Source organism: Marmota marmota, unplaced genomic scaffold (genome assembly GCF_001458135.2).
Source record: "Marmota marmota marmota unplaced genomic scaffold, marMar, whole genome shotgun sequence".
NCBI lineage: Eukaryota > Metazoa > Chordata > Mammalia > Rodentia > Sciuridae > Marmota > Marmota marmota.
In genome coordinates, this window is record NW_026000243.1 from 6,041,300 (window position 1) to 6,065,245 (window position 23,946).

The 23,946-nt window shown below is 35.4% G+C and overlaps 1 protein-coding gene across 7 annotated transcripts in view; it reads right to left on the reverse strand.

Moving 5' to 3' along the window:
* Arhgap32 (Rho GTPase activating protein 32) overlaps nucleotides 1–23,946 on the reverse strand; it is a 296,976-nt gene that overhangs the window by 92,790 nt on the left and 180,240 nt on the right. For 6 of the 7 annotated variants that reach the window (XM_048796188.1, XM_048796187.1, XM_048796185.1 and 3 more), the window contains one exon: nucleotides 1,179–1,265. In XM_048796188.1, the coding sequence (XP_048652145.1) occupies nucleotides 1,179–1,265 (87 nt within the window). Of the gene's footprint in view, nucleotides 1–1,178; nucleotides 1,266–19,589; nucleotides 19,609–23,946 lie in introns of those variants that run through there. The other variant, XM_048796189.1, reaches the window with a different exon arrangement.

The following is a 23,946-nucleotide window of genomic DNA, read 5'->3' on the forward strand; positions in this document are numbered from 1 at the left end:
TGACTCTATATTCAAGCTAAATTTGATTTCCAATCCCAAATTCTGGCACCTAAAAATAAAAGCACTTATTTTGAAAAGTTTTCCTTAAAGTCACCAGAACTAAGAATTTAAGTATTTCCCATGTGATATAAGCATCAGATTCTTCAAAATCAAATGCACTTTCTTCCTGTGACACTATAGAGGAATACTGCCCTGGTCAGAACAGGGAGTAGCTGAGGCAGAGACAAGTGGTCAAATCTCCCATCATGATATGTGATCAACAGTTAACTCAACTAACATAGTGATCAATAAATGACATTAATTGGGTAGAGAGAAGTGATGGGAGGGGAAGGGAGGGGAAGGGGGGAAAGGAAGGACAGCAGAATAAAATAGACATTATTATTGCTGTATGTATATACGTGACTGCATGACCAATGTGATTCTGCAACCTGTACACTCAGAAAAATGAGAAATTATACACCATCTGATTCAAATGTAAAAAAAAAATGACATCATTCTCATGAGAAGTATCTTCATTTAAAGTTGTATTCTGATTCTACTAAACTGATTCTATTGAAGTGGGTACATGTAGAAATGCCAATATAACTGGGGGAGAAATTTTTACTTTATTTTATGTTGTTTTCAACACCTATACTCCCACAATCTCTATTATTTACATACAAGTGTCCAAAACCTTAGGAACCTTTAAAAAATGCAAAGAGAAGATATGCAAGTTGCAACCTAAATTGGGCATTCCATGTATTATTGTATGAACACACTTCTCTTTTTTTTTTAAGAATACCATCTTATTTTCTTTTTTTTTCTTTTTTTTTTTAATTTTTTATTGTTGGCTGTTCAAAACATTACATAGTTCTTGATATATCATATTTCACACTTTGATTCGAGTGGGTTATGAGCTCCCATTTTTTACCCCATATACAGATTGCAGAATTACATCAGTTACACATCCATTGATTTACATATTGCCATACTAGTGTCTGTTGTGTTCTGCTGCCTTTCCTATCCTCTACTATCTTACAATAGTTATTTATAGCCCAATTTCACTTCAATATAAGTATCTTTCTATAGATTATAATCCTTGAGGCAATGTGAGAAAAACACTATAGTAAGGAATTTGGTGATTACTCAAAATAATTCTTACTAACTTTATATGCAGTGGAGGACAAATTCAGAGTTACCTGACAAGCAATCTGCACGAGGTAGACCAGCTCTTTAGATTCACAGCCATTTTTCATTATTTCATTCTGTTCTTCTGAAAGTGAAAGCTATGTTACAAAAGAAAGGAAGAGAAAGTCATGATTAATAAATAATTAACTAAGTATTCAATAATACCTGGATCCTCACATCAACTAACCATAAGACATGCCTTATATCAGAACTCTACCACTCAAGGCAAATAAATGAAGAATTCAGGATTTCAAAACAATGTACTTGTAGGCAACTTGTAGGTTGCCTTTGCAGTTTTTATCCAAATGGGTACAACTGCATAACAGCAGTAAATAAAATACATTTGCAGTAAATAAAACACATTAGCTAAAAAGTAGATCTTCCCTTCCTCAATTCATTTAGTGCACACATGAAAGGAAGGTATTTAAAAGGAGCAATAAGAAGCAGCATGACTTAACAGTTTAAAAGACCTCAGACTCGATTACAGGGAATTGGTAACTGGCTGCCCAAAGAACAGATTAAGCCTTCAGATGTTTCTTAATTTTGGACTCAGCATATGGGTCTGTACATTGGATTTTATTTTTATTTGAAAGAGTAGCCAACATATAGAAGCTAAGGGTCCTCATGTAAAAAATACAGATTTCTGTCTTGTATTGAAAAGTGTGGAATGGGTCTGCATTCTCACGTGGGTAAAAACTACCTACAGTTGAGAAGTGACCTCACCTTTAAATGAGGCATATACTCTCCAACAGAGTCTGCCACAGAGCTAATTACTCTTTATTTTGTGCCAGCATCTTGGCTAAGTCTTAACTATCATTCATCATGCCACCTGCTTTGTTATTTTTCATATATACCCACTTGCTTTATTTATTTATGTTACACAGCTGCCATATCTTTGGGTGTGACTTTGCAAATCTATTCCAGAAAGGAATCCCAAGTTCGAACCCCAAGTTCAAAAGTGCCTGTAGCTGTTCACTTATGATACTGACATACCTACTCAGTTTCTCAACTGCAAAACGGGGATGACATAATAATGCCTATTCTCAAATTTATGGGTATTAAATATGATGATGCTAGAAAGCATTCACCAAGATAACTGGTAGTCAACAAGTACTTTATAAATGTAACATATCATTGTCGTTAATACTAAAAGAAAAGCAAGGTTGATAAAGATACCTTCTGTATTTAGGAAAGCAGTGTCATTGAAAGCTACTTTTAAAAACTTCAGATATTAAATAGAAGTTCACAGAATAATGTTCATTCTCATAATGACCAAAATAAGCAATATTAACTAAAAAACCCTACTTTAAAAAAAATCAAAGAATTAAGGATGAAAACAAACCTATAAATGGCCTGTTTCAGAAAGTTACAAAGTTTTCATGAGATAGAAGAGATTCAGACCACCAACCCATGCAGGACCCAGGCTCACAGTAGGCCTGGTCCATCCCTCCCTGGGTGGGGCAGACACCCGCCAGAGCTTCATCTCTGGCGCAAGACAGCCCCTTCCCAGCAACAGACTACCATGGGAGGTCAAACCCAGCTGCCCATATCCACCCACGTCAACATGTACAGGACCCTGGTCCAGGATACAGTAGCATACATTGAGGGACACCAGCAGGGTCTGGAAGCCCAACATCAAGGTGAGGTACAGACAATCTGCATGGTTAATACAAGAATATAGGGGAAAAAACTGTAATGTCTCAGATCCACACAGCAAGAAAGGAAGACACATGAAATATAAACATAAACATGAAAAAACAAGGGAGGAAAGTGCCCCAAACAAACCAGGACACTATAATAACAGAACCCATGGACAGCAAAATTGAGGAAATGTCAGAGAAGGAGTTCAAAGGGTTCATAATTAAAATGATCTGTGAATTAAAGAATGACCTAAATGAGCAAATACATGCAAAAATTGATCACTCCAACAATGAGATAAGAAAACAAATACAGGTAGCAAAAGATTACTTCAAGAGAGAGAGAGATTATGAAAAAAAAGTCAGAAATCCTTGAAATGAAGGATACAATAAATCAAATAAAAAACTCAATAGAAAGCATAACCAACAGATTACATCACTTGGAAGAAAGAATGTCAGATAATGAAGACAAAGTATACAATCTGGAAAATAAAGTTCATCACACAGTGAAGACAGTAAGAAACCATGAACAGATATCCAAGAATTATGGGACAGCATCAAAAGACCAAATATAAGAGTTACTAGGATAGAGGAAGGCACAGAGTTTCAAACCAAAGGAATGCACAATCTCTTCAATTAGATAATAGCAGAAAATTTCCCAAGCATGAAAAACGAATTGGAAAACCAAATACAAGAAGCTTACAGGACACCAAGTGTACAAAATTACAACAGATCTACACCAAGGCACATTATAATGAAAATGCATAGCATACAAAATAAGGATAGAATCTTAAAAGCCACAAGAGAGAGAAATCAGATCACATATAGGGGGAGACCAATTTGCATCTCATCAGACTTTTCAACCCAGACCCTCAAAGCCAGGAGATTGTGGAACAACTCAAGCTCTGAAAGAAAATGGATGGTAACCAATAATCTTCTATCCAACAAAACTAAGCTTTAGATTTGATGATAAAATAAAAACCTTCTCTGACAAACAAAAGCTAAAAGAATTTACAACTAGAAAGCCTGCACTACAGAATATCCTCAGCAAAATATTCCAAGAAAAGGAAATGAAAAACAATGATGAAAATCAGCAGAGAGAAGTATAACACTAAAGGAAAATCTAATCAGAGGAGAAACCAAGTCATGTTAAATACCAAAACTAAACAAAAATGGCTGGGAATATAAATCATGTCTCAATAATAACCCTGAATGTTAATGGCCTAAACTCACCAATCAAAAGGCATAGACTAGCAGATTGTGTCAAAAAAAAAAAAAAAAAAAAAAAAAAAAAACCAACAATATGCTGCCTCCAAGAGACTCATCTCATAGGAAAAGACATCCACAGACTGAAGGTGAAGAGTTGGGAAAAATCATACACTCACATGGGCTGTGGAAACAAGCAGGGGTTTCCATCCTCATATCAAATAAAGTAGACTTCAAACTAAAGTCAATCAAAAAGGATAAAGAAGGACACTACATACTGCTCAGGGGAACCATACACCAACAAGACTTAACAATTATAAATATATACACCCCAAACAATAGAGCATCTATGTTCATCAAACAAACTCTTCTCAAGTTTAAAAGTCAAATAGACCACAACACAATAATTTTGGGTGACTTTAACACACCTCTTTCATCACTAGATAGATCTTCCAAACAAAAGCTGAACAAAAAACTATAGAACTCAATAATACAATCAATAACTTAGACTTAACTGACATATATAGAATATTTCATCCTTCAACAAGAGAATATACTTTCTTCTCAGCAGCACATGGATCCTTCTCTAAAATAGACCATATACTATGCCACAAAGCAACTCTTAGCAAATATAAAAAAATAGAGATACTACACTGCATTCTATTAGATCGTAATGGATTGAAATTAGAAATCAATGATAAAATAAGAAATAAAATCCACTCCAGAACCTGGAGACCAAATAATATGCTACTGAATGAACAATGGATTGCAGAAGATATCAAGGAGGAGATTAAAAAATTTTTAGAGGTGAATGAGAACACAGATTCAACATATCAAAATCACTGGGACACTATGAAAGCAGTTCTAAGAGGAAAGTTCATTGCATGGAATTCATTCCTTAAAAGAAGAAAAAGTCAACAAATAAAGGACTTAGCATTACATCTCAAAGCCCTAGGAAAAGAAGAAGAAATCAACACCAAAAGCAGCAGAAGGCAGGAAATAATTAAAATCAGAGCTGAAATCAATGAAATTGAAACAAAAGAAACAATTGAAAAATTGACAGAACAAAAAGTTGGTTCTTTGAAAAATACATAAAATTGACAGACCTTTAGCCATGCTAAAGAAGAGAAGGAAAGAGGAAACTCAAATCACTAACATACGTGATGAAAAGGAAATATCACAACAGACACTATAGCAATATAGACAATAATTAAAAATTATTTTGAAAACTTATACTCCAATAAAATGGAAAATATCGAGAGCACTGACAAATTTCTAGAGTCATATAATTTGCCCAAATTGAATCAGGATGATATACATAATTTAAACAGATCAATTGCAAGTGACAAAATAGCAGGCGCCATCAAAAGTCTACCAACCAAGAAAAGCCCAGAACCAGATGGATACACAGCCAAGTTCTACAAGACCTTTAAAGAAGAACTAATACTAATACTCTTTAATTTATTTCAGAAAAAAAAAAAAGGCAGCACTTCCAAACTCATTCTATGAGGCCAATATCATCCTGATTTCAAAACCACGCAAAGACACATTAAAAAAAAAAAAAAACCTTCAGACCAATATCTCTAATGAACATAGATGCAAAAATTCTCAATAAAATTCTAACAAATCGAATAAAAAACGTATACCAAAAAGATCATGCACCACGATCAAGCGGGATTTATCCCAGGGATACAAGGTTGGTTCAATATACGAAAATCAATACATGCAATTCATCACATCAATAGACTTAAAGATAAGAATTATATGATCATCTAAATAAATGCAGAAAACACATTTGACAAAATACAGCACGACTTTATGTTCAAAACACTAGAAAAACAGGGATAACAGGAACATATCTCAACATCATAAAGGCTATCCATGCTAAGCCCCAGGCCAACATCATTCTAAATGGAGAAAAATTGAAGGCATTCCCTCTAAAAACTGGAACAAGACAGGGATGCCCTCTTTCACCATTTCTATTTAACATAGTTCTTGAAACACTGGCCAGAGCAATTAGATGAAAGAAATTAAAGGGGTATACACAGAAAAAGAAGAACTCAAAATGGCACTATTTGCTGAGATATGATTCTCAGACCCTGAAAGTTCCACCAGAAAATTTCAAAACGTCTAGAACTAGGAAATGAATTCAGCAAAGTAGCAGGATATAAAATTAACACCCATAATTCAAAGGCATTTCTGTATATCAGTGATAAATCCTCAGAAATGGAAAGGAGAAAAACTACCCCATTTATAATAATAGTAAAAATATAAAATAAAATCAACTTAATGAAAGAGGTGAAAGATCTATATAATGAAAATTACAGAACCCTAAAGAAAGAAGTCAAAGAACACCTTAGAAGATGGAAAGGTCTACCTTGCTCTTGGATAGGCACAATTAATATTATCAAAGTGTCCATACTTCCAAAAGCACTATGCAGATTTAATGCAATTCCAATCAAAATCCCAATGACATACCTCATAGAAATAGAAAAAGCAAACATGAAATTCATCTGGAAAAATAAGAGACCCAGAAATAGCTAAAGCAATCCTTAGAAGGAAGAGTGAAGCAGGTGGCATCACTATACCAAACCTTAAACTATACTACAGAGCAATAATAACAAAAACAGCATGGTACTGGCATCAAAGCAGACTGGTAGACACAGAGACTAACCCACAAAATTACAATTATCTTATATTAGACAAAGGTGCCAAAAACATGCATTGGAGAAAAGATAGCCTCTTCAACAAATGGTGCTGGGAAAACTGGAAATCCATATGCAACAAAATGAAATTAATCCTTTCTCTCTTACCTTGCACAAAACTCAACTCAAAATGGATCAAGGATCTAGGAATTAAACCAGAAACACTGTGTCTATTAGAAGAAAAAGTAGGCCCAAATCTCCATCATGTGGGATTAGGCCCCAACTTCCTTAATAAGACTCCTATGGTACAAGAATTAAAATCAAGGATCAATAAATGGGATGGACTCAAACTAAAAAGTTTCTTCTCAGCAAAAGAAACAGTCTGTGAGGTGAATAGAGAGCCTACATTTTAGGAGCAAATTTTTACCCCTCACACATCAGATAGAGCACTAAACTCTAGGGTATATGAAGAACTCAAAAAGCTAAGCACCAAAAAAACAAATAACCCAATCAATAAATGGGCCAAGGACCGGAACAGACTCTTCTCAGAAGAAGATATAGAACCAATCAACAAATATATGAAAAAAAATGTTCATCATCACTAGCAATTACAGAAATACAAATCAAAATCTCTCTAAGATTTCATCTCACTCCAGTCAGAATGGCAGCTATAATGCATACAAACAACAATAAGTGTTGGCGAGGATGTGTAATCATACATTGCTGGTGGGACTGCAGATTGGTGCTGCCAATATGAAAAGCAGTATGAAGATTTCTTGGAAAATTGGGAATGGAACCACCATTTGACTCAGCTATCCCTCTCCTTGGTCTATACCCAAAGGACTTAAAAACAGTATACTACAGGGACACAGCCACATCAATATTGATAGCAGCACAATTCACAATAGCTCCACTGTGGAACCAACCTAGATGCCCTTCAATAGATGAATGGATTAAAAAAATATGGCATACATACACAATGGAATTTTACTAAGCAATAAAAGAGAATAAAATCATGGCATCTGCAGGTAAATGGATGGAGTTAGAGAACATAATGCTAAGTGAAGTTAGTCAATCCCAAAAAACCAAATGCTGAATGTTTTCTCTGATATAAGGAGGCTGATTCATAGTGGGATAGGGAGAGGGAGCATGGGAGGAATAGACGAACTCTAGATAGGGCAGAGGGGTTGGAGGGGAAGCGAGGGTTATAAATGATGGTGGAATGTGATGATCATTATTATCCAAATTACATGTATAAAGACATGAGTTGGTGTGATATACTTCGTATACAATCAGAGATATGAAAAATTGTGCTCTATATGTGTAATAAGAATTGTAATGCATTCCGCTGTCATATATAAATTAAAAAAAGAGAGAGAGAAGAGATTCATGCATAGTCCTGAATTCCAAGCATAGATGCCATAGGACCAAGAATCTGCCTTAGGGTAAGGAAAAACCAGCCAAATCCTAAGTGACTCCATACAGACTAAAGTGACAAAATAAAATTACCCTAAGCACCTTGAAGCAGAATTGACACCCACCCATCAATTGATTCCCACAAGCATTCACCAGCTGCAGTACATCAAATGCTAAGAAAGAGAGGAGAAACAAAGAGAAAGGAACCAATAAAGTGTGGGAAGCCTCCCCCAAATGAGGGCAGATAATCTCCATAGACTGGGAGCAGGACTGTAAAACTAGAGGACAGAAGAACTGAGAGATCTTTCCCTGAGGCCTTCAGGACAATCAACAGCTAAAGTCTGAAGGAAGGCACAGAAAAGCTGAGAAAACCCCCAGGGAGACATTCCAGACCTTCACCGGGTATAATGCAGCCAACCTCCAAGTCCTCCTGTAGCACAGAAAACTAGGGAAAGGACTCAGAGAAGAAGCAACCAGGCTGCAAAGCACAGAGGGATGACATATGTCTCATAGTCAGAGAACTGTGACTTCGTGGTAAAACACAAAGATGTCTTTAGCATCTTCACCAGTCTTCAGTGTTCCCTGTGAACACAATTTCCAGACCTTATCTTCAAAATATTTAAAGGTAATGATGAAAACTCATTCAAATTAAAGCTGCCACAAAGAATAGATCTGATTCAGTTCCCACATGTGAAGATCAAGAGGAAGGGATAAGCCCTTTCTTAGAAATAAATATCACTGACTTTAGTCTCAACTAGTTTTCACATCAGACATTTTGCATTAAAAAAATTACAAAACACAAATGGAAGCAAGAAAATGTGACCCATGGTCACAAGATAAAACAGTAAAATAAAGAAGACATAGAAATGGGCCAGATACAAAAATAGTAAGAGAATGTAAATTAATTATGACAGAGATTCTAAAATTCAGATGAAAAGGTACACAATATACAAGAACACATGGGAAGGAGAAGATTCTAGAAAAACAGTAGAGTGGGAAGCATCAAAAATCTGTCTCCTCAGCTGGGCAACAGTACACTAGCAGAATCTGTCAGATAAAAACTATTTTGGAACTCTGAAGACTTGCAACTTCCATGGAAAGGTTTGGATGAGAAATTGTGGTTCATTTTTGTCAAAATCAGCTCCTAACACACTAGCAGCTACCTATCACCCACTCCTAGCCCAGTTGCAGCAGCTGTGCCCGTATTTCTGAAGCAGCCTACACATATCTTACAGGAGTCAGGAAAGGCAAAAAAAGACCTTCCTCCAAATATAGGGACCAATGCTGTGATTACTGACTATTGCTTCTAATCACAGAGGTAAGAACAAGAGATGTGTGGCTATCATTTCTGTGCCTCTCCGCATTGTAGAAAGCCCAACATTCTGGCTAAAGTGACTTCTGAGGGATTTAAAGGACCAACATCATTTTTCTTCTCCACCTCTCTTTACTGTTCTCTTTTTTCCCCTTATGGGAAGCAGACAGAAAAGACTATAACATTCAGAAGCAATTGTTTACATGGGGAATATTACAAAGTGACTGTACATGCCCCAGGCAAAGGTACAGAGTTAGAAAAGAACCAGATATATATTCATACTTCGGGTTGATCCTTGGGATAGAGCCAGCCTGCACAATCAAATAAAAACAATAACAACAAACAACAAAAAAACCCAGCAATATGATATGTCAAGAGCTTTGTAATGTTTTGAACAACCAATAAAAATAAATAAATTTAAAAAAAATAAAGACCATTAGAAAAAAAAAAAGAAAACAGACAGAAAAGACATGTTTCCCATAGGAAAATGACAATTTGAGTGATAATGAACTTATCGTCTGAGACAATGGAGTTCAGGAGGAAATGGCACAACATGGTTCAAGTATTGGGAGTAAAGAATCATCAACTTCAAATCCTCTGTCTGGTGACACTATCCTTCAGGAATGAAGAAGAAATAAATGCATTCTCCAATGAAGGAAAACTGAAATGTTAGCAGACCTACACTAAATAAATGACTAAAGGAAGCTCTTCAAATAGAAAATTATAAAGAAGGAATCTTAGAGAATTAGGGATGGAAGAAAAACAGAAAGACATGAATACATTCAGTAGACTATTCTCATTAATATTCTAAATCATATTTGATGACTGAAACAAAAATATAACACCACATGGTACTCAAAAAAAGCAATGTTTAAAAGTAGGGAAGGGAGGACGGGGGTTGTGGCTAAGTGGTGGAGCACTTGCGTAGCACGTGTGAGGCACTGGGTTCGATTCTCAGCACTGTGTATAAATAAATGAATAAAATAAAGGTCCATCAACATACATATATATATATATATATATATACATATATATATATATATATATATATATATATATATATATATATATATATATATATANAATTCACAGAAAGAAAAAAAGGGAGGGGGCAGAGAAGGATAGAGGAATAAGAAACTGAAGAAATAAACAGAAAAGAAATAATAAAATGGCAAATATAAGTATTAATGCATTCATAAATGTAGCTACGTTACCTTAAATGTAAATTGTGAAAATACACCAATCAAAAGGTACAGTTTAGAATAGTGGATTAAAAAAAAAAATCCCACTGGACTAAGTCTGCTTTTAGAAGCCCACTTCAAATTTTAAAAAACGGAAAGTAAAGGATCTATCATTTAGTGAACATTAGAAAAGAAGGTGTAGCTCTATCAAAATTAAAGTAGACTTCATAGTAGATAAAATTACTAGAGACAAATGACATAATGACAAAAAAAAATACACCAGGAAAACAATTCTAAACATCTATGCAGCCAACAACAGAACCCCCAAATATAGGATGCCCAAAATACAGAGCCTCAACAATGAGAAAGCCTTATTTTGTACACGTGGATTACAAATATTTCTCCAAGTGTATAATTTGTTTTTTATCCTCTTAATCAGGTTCTTTCGCAGAGAAAACATTTTAAATTTTGATTATGTTATTATTTCCTCCTGTGAATCATGATTTTGGTGTCAAGTCTAAGAACTTTTTGCCAAACAAACAAAAAAAACCCCAGCAAACCTGGGGGTGAGGGGTCTGATTTCTAGAGTCATCATATTATTAGATTAAATTGTCCATTTTGCAAAAAATAAATTAATAAACCACAAACCATATAAAAACACAGGAAAAGTTAAATCCATTAAAATGAAGTAAATTAATCGAAACTGTTCCTGAAGAAGACTTGATGACAAATATACTAGACAAACAACTGTCTCAATGATGCTCAAAAAAACTAAAGAAAGATGTGGAAAAAGTCAAGAAAACATTGTATAAACAAAATAAAATTATCAATAAAGAGATTTTTTAAAAAAACATAAAAAGAAGCAAAATACAAATTTTGTACTTGAAAAGTACAATATATGAAATGAAAAATTCATGAGAAGAAAGGTGGATTGAGCAAATAGAAAACAAAAACAGTAGTGAACTTGAAAAGAAGACAATCAAAATGATAAAATCTGAGGGACAGAAAGCAAAAGAGAGAGCCTAATGGACCCATGGGACACCATCAAGTGGACCAACATAGATACATGGGAGTCCCAAGAAAAGAATAGAGAATAAAAGAGGGCTATGGGTTATGAGCAAACAAAAATCCTAAACTTCCTAGATTTGATGAGAAATAGAACATAAACATCCAACAACCACAATGAATCCCAAGTAATATTAACTTAGAGATCCATTACAAGCCACTAATAATCAAACTTCAAAAGTGAACAAGAAAATCTTGAAAGGACAACAAGAAAAGCAACTCAACATCTAAGAGGGGTCTTCAATTAGATCATCAACAGACTTCCCATCAGAAACTCTGGAGGCCAGAACGTAGTGAGTCAATATATTTAAAGCACTAAACAAAAGAACTGTGAACCAAAAAGAATGGAAACTCAGAAATATGCTACAGCCTGGTCAAGCTGAAGACTGCCATGCTAATACTAAATAAGCCAGTCACAAAAAGACAAATACGTTATGATTCCACATATATAAGGTACTCAAGTTGTCAAAAGAACACATGGGAATTCAACAAAGATTGAAACTTAGTTAAATTAAAAAGAAATTAAAATTATTGTATCAGATATTAACAGCAAACCAAACAGAGTGTATTTGAAAACAGATCAGTAGAAGTATACAAACTAAAACACAAAGAAGAAGAAAGAAAAAACAAAAATAACAGGATAGTTCAGATCTCTAAGAATACCAGACTACCATAGGTATAACTGGAGTATCAAAAGGACATAAAAGATGAATAGGGCAGAAGTACTATTTATGAGATATTCATGAATATATCAACCTCAAATTCAAGAAATTCAGTAAGTCCCAAATATGATAAATAATTCAGTATTAAAATATCATAATCATACTTTTAAACAACAAAGCTAAAGAGAAAAATCTTTCAGTATGCAAAGAAGAAATCATATTACTAAAGTGAGAAACAATGACAGCAGAATTTTCACCAGAAACATGAGAGAGGAGATGACACAGGGAAAGGATTTTTAAAGTGCTAAAAGTTGTCAGTATGTCCCATAAAACAACCTTCAGAAATTTAAGCAACATAAAGACATTCACAAATAACAAAAGCTAAGAGAATTTGCCTTCAACAGACCATCCCAACAACAAAAACTAAAGAAGTTTTTCAAGCTAAAGGGAAATGACACCAGATAAAAATGAGCAGTGCAGGAAGGTATTAACAGCACTAGAAATGGTACATATCTAAGTAAATAAAAGACATCCAACTTCTCCACAGTAACAGATGGAACAGGTTAAGAATATCTTGAAGTTCTGAGAAAAGAAATTTACCACATTTATTCATACCTAAACTACCATGCAAAAGAAAACATTTTTTGGTGAACAAAAACAGAGTTCTACCAATAGAACGTTGCTGAAAGAACTTCTAAAATATGCACTTGAGAAGAAGAAAAAAGGATTACAAAAGAACAAATAAAGATGTAAAGCAGAAATACTGAGCAAAGAATTCAGCAAATAACTATACATCTAAATAAATTTTATCCGTATAAAAAAATAAACAATTAATTCAGGGAGATAACCTGATGGAGCTATCATCAGGGGCAACACTAATAAAGAAGACAAGAAAGACTGATGGTACGTAAAATAAAAGTGCTAGGACTCCATGACAGAAGCAGCAAAGATACTGATATACTTTCAACTTTAAATTGGTTATTCAAACTAAAATTGTAATGGTAGCCATTAAAATAGAAAAAAAATGCATAACTTTCAAACCAGGAGGAGGAAGACAATATTATGTCATATATTATGTCATACCACACACATACAACTAAAAGCAAAAGAAGATGGCCCAATGGTGTCCACAAAATGGTGAATCAGCAGCTTCAGTCCCTCTATAGAAACATGAAGAAAACAAATTCTCTCAGAACCAACTTTCTTAGTATTCAAGAAAACAGTAAAGGATTATAATAGCCAGAGAGCACTGAGTCAAGAAAAAGTCAACTTCAAGAACATAGAAAAGTTTTGTGTATTTTCACTTGCCCTTGCTCTAACTACTCTGAGGCTGCACAGTAGGCTTCATGATGGCAGCCCGCATTCCCAGAGTAGAGATCTGGTTCCTGGGTACATAAGGAGTAGACTTAGACTTATTCACAAATCCCTGTGCTTGTTCTCTTCCATCTGTGTAGGGGTTCCATGAAGGACTGAGGCAACTTAAAGATAGGACAACTAAAATTATACAATCTGAATAACAGAAAGAAACTTTTTTTTTTTAATTATACAACACCTAAGAGACCTATGGGACACCATCAAATGAACCAAAATGCATCTTACAGAAACCCAAGAAAGAGGAAGAGAAAGAAAAAATGTCTAAAATAATTCCAAATTAATGAATCTACACATCCAAAATCTTTGATGCATTCCAAGCAAGATGAACCCAAAAAGACTATACCAAGACACATGATAAACTACTGAAAGACAAAATCAAAGACAGACTCTTGAAAAAAGAGCAAGACAGCAAGACAGAAGAGAAAGAAAGACCAGCAAGACAGAAGCTGCTGGTCACAAACAAGCAATCCTCAATTAGATTAGAAGCAAGCCAGGTATTGTGGCACATGCCTGTAATCCCAGCAACTAAGAAGGCTATGGTAGGAAGACTGCAAGTTCAAACTCAGCCTCAGCAACTGAGTGAGTGAGGCCCTAAGCAACTTAGTAAGACTGTCTCAAAATAAAAAATAAAAAAGGGTTGGGGATGTGGCTCAGTGGTTAAGTGGCACTGGGTTCAATCCTTAGTACAAAAAAAAAAAAAAAAAAAAATTTTGAAAGTGAACTTCTTACCAGAAACCCTGGAGACAAGAAGGCAATGGGATGATATATTTTAAATGTTGAAAGAAAAACATTGTCAACTGAAAATTCTATATCTGTCAAAACTGTACTTTAAAAATAAAGAAGGGCTGAGATTGTGGCTCAGTGGTAGAGTGCTCGCCTAGCATGGGTAGGACCCAGGTTCGATTCTCAGCACCACATAAAAATAAAGGCATTGTGTTGTGTCCATCTACAAAAAACATTCATATTTAAAAAAATAAAATAAAATAAAGAAAGAAGAGGGGCTGGGGTTGTGGCTCAGTGGCAGAGCGCTTGCCTAGCATGTATGAGGCACTGTGTTTGATTCTCAGCACCACATATAAATAAATAAAATAAAGGTCCATTGACAACTAAAAATATTTTTAAAAAAATAATAAAGAGGGCTGGGGATGTGGCTCAAGCGGTAGCGTGCTCACCTGGCATGCATGGGACGCTGGGTTCAATCCTCAGCACCACATAAAAATAAAATAAAGATGTGTCCACCAAAAACTAAAAAATAAATATTAAAAATAATAATAATAATAATAAAGAAATTAAGACATTCAGAAAAAAACAAGTTGGGACTGGGGTTGAGGCTAAGTGGTAGAGCACCTGCCTAGCATGAGTGAGGCCCTGGGTTGGATTCTCAGCATCACATATAAATAAAATAAAGGTCCACTGACAACTAAAAAATCTTAACAAAAAAAAAAAAAAAAGGAAAACAAGGGAGTTGACTAAAACACTAGACCTATCCTACAAGAAAACTGAGTCTCAAAGGTTGGGGTGAAAGGACATTAGAGAGTAAACAGAATCCCTATAAAGACATAAAAATATCTAATGAAGGTAAATACCTGGGCAAATACAAACACAAGTTTTATTAAAATTTTGGTATGGAACTCCACTTTCTGTTTTTTCCTGTGTTAGTCAGCTTTTCTTCAACAGGACCAAAATACTTGACAAGGACAACTTAAGAGGAGGAAAAGTTTATTTTGGGCTCACTATTGGCCAACTCCATGGCTCTGGACCCAAGGTGAGACAGAACACCAAGTCCAAGGATGTGGTAAAGGAAAGCTGTTCAGCTCATGGCAACAGGGAAGCAAAAAGAAAGCCCCGGGAGCCAGGGACAAAATATAATCGCCAAAGGCATGCCCACGTGACTTACTTCCTCCAGTAACGCTCCTAAAAGCCCTACCTCTGAACCTTGTTACACTGGGGAACATATTTTCATGCTTTTCACAGACATTAAAGATCCAAACCACAACACTCAATGATTTAAAAGACATGTGCATAAAAGTAATTATAATTTTTGTTATTGGGTACATAACATATAAAGATATAACTTGTAACATCCATAACTGAAAGAATGAGACAGAACTGTGAAGAGTAGATCTTTTATATGTAACTGAAGTTGAGTCAGTATGAATTCAAGAGACTGTTAAAACTTCAGGGTGTTATATGTAGTCACTATGGTGACCACAAAGAACATATAAAAAAAAAAAGGTACATGGAAGCAAACAAGAAGGGAAATCAAAACATGTCACTAAAAAATTCAAAGAAATATGAAAGAATATAGTAATGGAGACTATGAGATACAAAAACTATAAGACATACAGAAAACAGTAAAGAGAACTAAAGTAAATCCTTCTTTTAGAGTAATTACTACAAACGTGAATGGATTAATTTCTATAACAATACAGCAAAGAACAGAAAAAGGATTAAAAATAAACATTTCAACTGGACACTGTGTGCAAGAGTCACTTAAGATCCAAAGATATAAATACATTAAAAGTGAAAAGACGGAAAAATATATTCCATGTAAAGAAAAACCAAAGAGATCAAAGTGGTTATGCTAATATCAGATAAAACAGACTTTAACTCAGAAGATGTTATAATTCCAATTTATTTTTTCTTTTGTTGCCTTTGTTTTTGATGTTCCACCTAAGAAGTCATTGCTGAACCCAACATCATAAAGATCTGACTCTACATTTTCTTTTAAATTTTATAGTTTTAGTTCTTACATTTATGTTCTAGATACATTTTAATTTTTGCTCATGATGTAAAGTAAGACTCAAACTTCATTCTTCTGCATGTGTGAATACAATGTTTTCCCACTATCATTTGTTGAAATACTTGTCTTCTTCAGAAGGGTGCTGACAACCTCACTGAAATTCAATTGACTATATATGTGAGACTTTGTTTTAGTGCTCTCTATTCACTTGTACTTCATCTTCATCTTCCCTAAATTAGAAGTCTCTTGGAAATGTTAAATTTTAAATGTATAATATGTACTACATATCCATACAATATAACATCATTCCATGATAAAAAAGTAATGAAGTACTGACACATACTGTAAGGTAGATAAACTCTGAAAACATTATGCTCAGTAAGAGAAGCCAGTCACAAAAGTACACACACTGTAAGATTTAATTTATAGGAAATTTCCAGAATACATAAATCCATAGAGACTGAAAGTAGATTAGTGGCTGCCTAGGCTGGAGAAAAAAAGGACAGAGCCAACAGAAGAATGAAGTATGACTGCTAATGGTACAGTTTTGTTTCTGAAGTGAGGAAATGCTCTAAAATTAAACTTTGGTGATGGTTATAAAACACTGAGTATACTAAAAGCCTGTGAACTGTATACTTTAAATAGATAAATTTTATGGTATATGAATTAAACTCAATAAAGCTATTTTTAAAATAAATTCTTAAACGTAAAATAGCATTCCTATTACCAGTAAAATCTAATTTTAAAATGCAACTGAAAAAATATTCCATTTAAATTAGTGATAAAAAACATAAGATACCTAAAAAAAAACTAAATAAAAGGTATGCAGAATATCAAAGGAAATTACCAAACATTACTGAAAGATATGAAGGAAAATGTAACTAAATGCAGATGGATTTGAAAACTCAGTATGGTAAAAGCAGTAATTATCCCTCATCTATAAATTAATTATAAATTAAATGCAATTCCTATAAAATTTTCAAAAGCTTCCTCCCCCCCAACAGAATTTCTGCATGTGAATCTAAAATTTATATGAAAAAGGAATATACCAATATTTTTACTTGACTAATATTTCATTTGGCCAAAAATAACCACAATCTTTTTTCTGAAATCAGAACTTAGGCATTAGCTGGGCATGTGGTGGAAGCTGGTAATCCCAGCGGCTCAGGAGGCTAAGAGGCAGGAGGATCTCAAGTCCAAAGCCAGCCTCAGCAGATAAGTAAGGCATTCAGCAACTCAGCAAGACCCTGTCTCTAAATAAAATACAAAACAGGGCTAGGGATGTGGGATGTGCCTCAGTGGTTGAGTGCCCCCGAGTTCAATCCCCAGTATCCCCCAACCCCCCCAAAAAGAACTTAGGCCCCCACCTTTTCAATCCATGGTATGCTTATGAATATTTGAACCAATATCATAGGAGAAAACATTACTGTGAAGAAACCAAGTTCTGGGGCTTCCAAAATTAGTCACTAAAAAGTTTAACAGCTCCCAGTTATTTACTTTTTTTTTACACTGGGGATTGACTCCAGAGGCACTTTACCACTGAGCCACCTCCCTAGCCCTTTCCATTTTTATTTTGAGACAAGATCTTATTAAGTTACATAGGGCCTCTCACAAACTTGTGATCTTCCTGCCTCAGCCTCCCAAGTCACTGGGATTATAGGCAGGCACCACCATGCCTGGCTGGTTACTTAAGGCATTAAGCCTCAACATAAAAAGTCTATCCTGTCCTACTGGAGAGAGAGCTTGTGGAAGGACTTTGAAGGATGAAATGACATGTGGGAAAAAAGGACCACAGAGAGGACCAGTGAAGCACCATCTGCACAACTACAAACCCAGGAGATTATGATTACATGAGAGAACCCAAAAGAGATCAATGGCAAACTGCCCATCTGATCTGAGCCAACCCAAGAAATCATGAAATACAATGTGTTGACCCTATATACAAATCTTTATATTGATATGCTTTGTGCAGTACCTGAATTACATGTGACAAGAGTATAAATGATGAAAGACTGAGATACGCTTGCCTGTAGAAATTTATGCTATGAACTCAATGACTGAAGTAACAACTGTCACTTCCTTCAACTTAATATCTCAGTTCTTTTTCTATTAGGAATAGCAAACAGGACTTTTACAACCACATTCTTAATTCCTTCCAAATCTTATCTTTGGAGCTATGTTCCATGTATCGACTTTACTTTTCTATCGCCGTGGAAACCAATCATAACTAACATTTTAAAAACACAATTCTGTTCAGCAAGACTCCAAATGTGCTTAAAAGTCTTTCTCTACGTGGAAAATGAAAATCAGTAGAGCATAGTAAAAATACACCACCCCACCCACTAATCAACACAATTCAAAGGGACACAGGAAGTTTTTATTTTTCATTCATCTGTATTATAGTTCTATAATGACTGCAAATTTATTGTGTCATGCCTATTTCCTTTCATTTCAGTAGACATCTGGAGCCTGGGTGTCATTCTGTATTTTATGTTGACAGGGAGCCACCCATTTATGGGGACCACAACTAAGGGGGTAGTGAAGGGGATCATGTTTACAAAGCACAACATTCCTCACCAAGTTATCACTCAAGCACAAAGACTCATCAGGGAAATACTGACCATGGACACCATAGAGAAGTTCATGGTAGAGGAAATCATTATGGATTTGTGGCTGAGTCAGTGTGAGTGTTATTCACCTTATCATTATAGTGATCAACTCCAAACACCTAGACCCCACAATAATGACAATCCTGTTTGACCTGGATTATGACCCATACTGGTCAAAGTTTGTATGTAGCAATGGCTACATACCTGATACTCTAGCACCAGATAAGCCAGGGGACAGGCTGCATGTTCCAGATGAAGCCTGTGTATCCTAAGGATCCTTCCAGTTTCCACAGGAGGGCCCTTATATACTTTCTGCCACATGATTTTGGGGGCCAAGTCCAGAAGACTGCCCCAGAACCTGTTCATCTTCTTCCCAGGGGTAAACCAGATGTTTAGGCCAAAGTCAATGAGTTTGATGTTGTTTCTACCATGATGCTCTCTAGTTTTCAGGTCTCAATACATGATGATCTTCCGGTGGCAGCAGCACACAACACATGTGATCTGCCTGAACAATCTCCAGTTCTCCTCCTCCTGCATGCCACCATGTGAGATGTGAAATAGCTGTTCTCCACCTGCATGCTGCATCATGACATAGATATTTTCAAGAGTTTCAATAATCTGTAACAGCTGGATCACATCTGGATGGCTCAGGGTCATCATTATATCTAGTTTGATGAGGATAAGGAAGTTCCCCGCTACCTTTGGCAGGACTTTCACCATACACCTCAGCCTCAGTGAGGAGATGACAGGCTAGTTTCACCAGGCCAAACCCATCATCCCCAGTGGTCCTCAGGACCTCATAATGCTCCATGAAGGCCATCTCATCAGAGGAGCTAGGTCCCTGCAACACTACAGTAGTCTGACTACTCTTGCTACACATCCTAAGCAGGAACACCAACTATAGATGATAACTTTAAAAAAATAAATAAATAACCAAAACAATAAACCCAAAATAAAAACTAAAACAAGATTTTTTTAAAAAAAGAAAAAACCCGATATTCAAAGACCACAACCACCAACTGCCAACCATCAAACACCCTATCTGAGAGTCCAACAGGTCACCACCAAGAGCTTTCTATACTTAAAGACAAAAACCCAGCTGCAGCCACCCTAATATATATCATCCAGTGTTTGAAATTCCCTCAAAATGGCTCCTTCTGAGGTCAAAACAAGAAATAGGTCAGCTACACCTGGGAATAATACCCAGTGGTCATCTCCCTTGTAGAGCTCCTAGACCTTTTCAACTTTAAGAATAAGACAGAACTCCTAAAGCTTTTTGCTTCATTGGGTATGGAGACTGATATTTACTTGTTTAGAAATTTGAATTAAAATTTCAAGGGAATTTTCAAGTCTAAAAATCTACAATATTTGGCTTTGAAAGACCTCATCATATCTATATGCTCAAGTTATTCAGTTCCTTTCTCCAACTCCAAATAATTGATGTCAAAAGGATGGCAGCACATCACACACACTGTGATACTATAACAAAATTCTTTGTTCCGTAAGACACTGTAGAGCATGTATTAACACTTTGGGGGTTGAAAGAGAGGAAGGGTTCATCATAATTTCCCCATAAGGTCCTCATCAGATTTCTCATTAAAAACCCTGGTATGCAAAACACAGTAGGTTGATATATTCAAAGTGATAAAGGACAAAACATGGAAGCCAAGAATCCTAGTACCAGAAAAAGTATCCTTCCCATAGAGGGAAAAATGGAGGCATTCCCAGATGACTGGAGTCCCTTCAGTCTGCTGTAACAAAATACCTTAGACTGGATAACTCATTAACAGAAATTTACTTCTCCCAGTTCTGTAGACTGGCAAGTTCAAGGTGAAAGTACTGTGTGCTATATCCTAACATGACAGAACGGACAGAAGGATTGAATCTCATTCCCTCAAGCATACTTTGTTTTGTGTGGTGATTTTTTGTTTGTTTATATACTGGTAATTGAACCAAGAACTTCAAACATTTTAGACATTAAAAACATTCCACTACTGAGGTACATCCCCAGCCTTTTTATTTTGAGACAGGGTCTCACTAAGTTGCTCAGGCTGAGCTTGAATCTGTGATCCTCCTGCCTCAGTGTCCTGAGTAGACAGGCTTACAGACTGTTAAGGTTTGGATGTGAGCATTTTAATAAACTCAATGGTTAGTTTTCCTTCCAGAACTGAAACAGAATAGTGTTCCTCAACTGAGCACCAGATGAAGTGTCTGATCTGCTCATCTTTAAACACTAGAAACACCTTCAACTCAGTGTGGTACCCACAGTATCAAGAATACATAGAAAATTAGATTATCTGACACAATAGCAGAATCACATCTATCATTTTATTGATGCTCTCACCAGAGCATATACTTGTCAGGAAACAGTGCTTCACGAATATCTTCACAATTCTGCATTTCAGGGTTCTCAGCAGTCACTGGCATATGGGTTAAAGGATGATTGAATAGCAACCTAAGGGAGTCTTCCACAGAGATATAAAGTCTTCAACCTCTCTCCCAAGCCATATGTTTATATTCTAAGGTATGGGTGAAAAGAGACCTTTATTTCTTTTCTCCAGAAACTATCTATACACATTCCAGAACAAACTTTCCTCTCTTCATCTTGGGAAAGAAGACTGGGCAGAAGGTTCAGCTATCCTAAATAAGCTCCAAAGTTTCATAATTGCAGAATTCTCTCTTGTGGTACAAAATTCTACCATACATACAGGTTATATGTTGGCCTCACCACATCACTCCATGGAGATCTGGGACCTAGATATCAACATGAATTCCTCTATGAGTACATAAAAGGCCTGATCCCTGACCATTGTTTCTGTTGGGGGGAATCAAAATGGGGGCTGCATCTGTCTATAACTGCAGCAAGACAATTTGCTAGCTTATAATAGGGTAACAGTTCAGATTCTTCAGTTTCAGGCATAATAACACTATTTTTCAAGGCTATTCAGTTGAATTTCTATAAGTGATCTGCATGTGTAATTGTGACTCCACTGTACGTAAATTTTTTCATAGTTCAACTACTTTTACACCCCTAACTCCTGAACTGAATCTCAAATGAAACACAGTTAAAAATCCAGACTTAGATGACAGCAACACTGATAATTTACAACCTGAACTTTTTATTACAAGTCCTTTCTGCAAATGACAAAGATTTCCCAGCAAAAGAAGGAGGATCACTACAGAATGTAAAGAAAAATTACAGCTGAAATTTTTTCTTTGGATTTTGAGGAAAAGTTTAATGAAATATTAGCATGGTTTTTGTTTCAAATAGCTGTACACGTAATACGTACTATTTAGATTTTTTAACTAATAATGTTAGTTATTAGTTAAAAAAATCTAAATAGTACATATTGCTGCAATTATCTTCTCCTCCTCTCCCACCCCAGGGTACTGGGGATTGAACCCAGGGGCTTTTTGCCACTGAATAAGAATAAATTTTTATTTTGGGAAGGGTCTTGCTAAATTGCCCAGGCTTGTCTTGAATTGGCAATCCTCCTGCCTCAACTTTCCATGTAGCTGGGATTACAGATGGGTGCCACCATACCCAGCAAACTATCAAATGAAGGGAAATAACCTTTTCATTCATTAACTTATTTTTATTTTTGGTGGAAAGTGTCACTGAGAGAAGACATCTCCACTGCTCAATCCTGACATTACCCTCAGGTTACCAGGTCAAGTGTGACTTTCCACAATGGACAGATGATGATTTGACTTTACTAAAGTACTACCCCAGAATTTCTTCATTTCTCTAAATATTTTTAAATGTATTAATAAATATGGTTTATTTTTTAGTTATACAACTTAATTCTCACAGTACTCTGTAACATAACTGGAATAGCTCTATTAATTCCTATATGAAAAATGAGAAAACTGAGGACCAGAGAGGTGTTACAGAATTTACTTAAAATGGCACAGGTTACAATGCAATATTATGTATACATCATAATTTTTAACTTTCAATTACATTTAAAGATGCAGGGTATTTCAAAACTAAGGTTTAGTCCTTCTTGTTAAAATAATAATTCTGTCCATTTATTTTGTAGCACTACAAAAACACATTTATAAGTGGCTCTAGGATCAGACTGCCCTGATACAAACACAGGCCCACCACACACCAGCTTCCACCTAGAGGAAGTTCTTAAACACTTTTTACCTCAATTTCTTTACCTGAAACTGTTGTTGGGACAATGTACAAAAACAGTATTTACTCTAATGCCTGGCTCACAGAAAGCATTCAGTAAGTACTGGCTTATAATTTGTTTTTTAATAATTCCGATTGCTTTATTTAAATATGATGCAGGTATTAAATTGATGCTTTTCATTTGACTTATTTCTATCAAAAGTAGAGTTATTACATTCTGATTAATTTAACTTAATGCTTTATATGAAATTGGATAAAAAGAAAGACATTAATTGATGGCTTTAGATAACCAACCAGGGGATAAAGTAAATGTAAATAAAACATCTTCATTATACCATTCTACACACTAGATGGCAGTACAACATAAAACAGCAAGAAGAGATTAAGGCTGCAAAGATGAAGCCGAATAAACTGGCCATTTCTTTGTGTGTTTTGCTTTTTTCTCTGCTGCTATTGTTGTTTTCCCCTTTCTTACTGAAAAGCATTTTATAATATGTGAATAAATCTCTATTTTCTGGATAATAAAAACACTATACCAGGAAGAAGTTCAATAAAGAACAAATACAGCTGGGCTCAATGGTGCACACCTATAATCCCAGCAGTTCAGGAAGCTGAAGCAGGAGAATCACGAGATCCCGGGAAGCCCTAGCAACTTAGTGAGACCCTGTCTCAAAATTAAAAAAAAATTTTAAAGGCTAGAGATATGGCTCAGTGGTTAAGTGTCCCCTCTGTTTAACCCCTGATACCAAAAAAAAAAAAAAAAAAAAAAAAAAAAAAAAAAAAAAAAA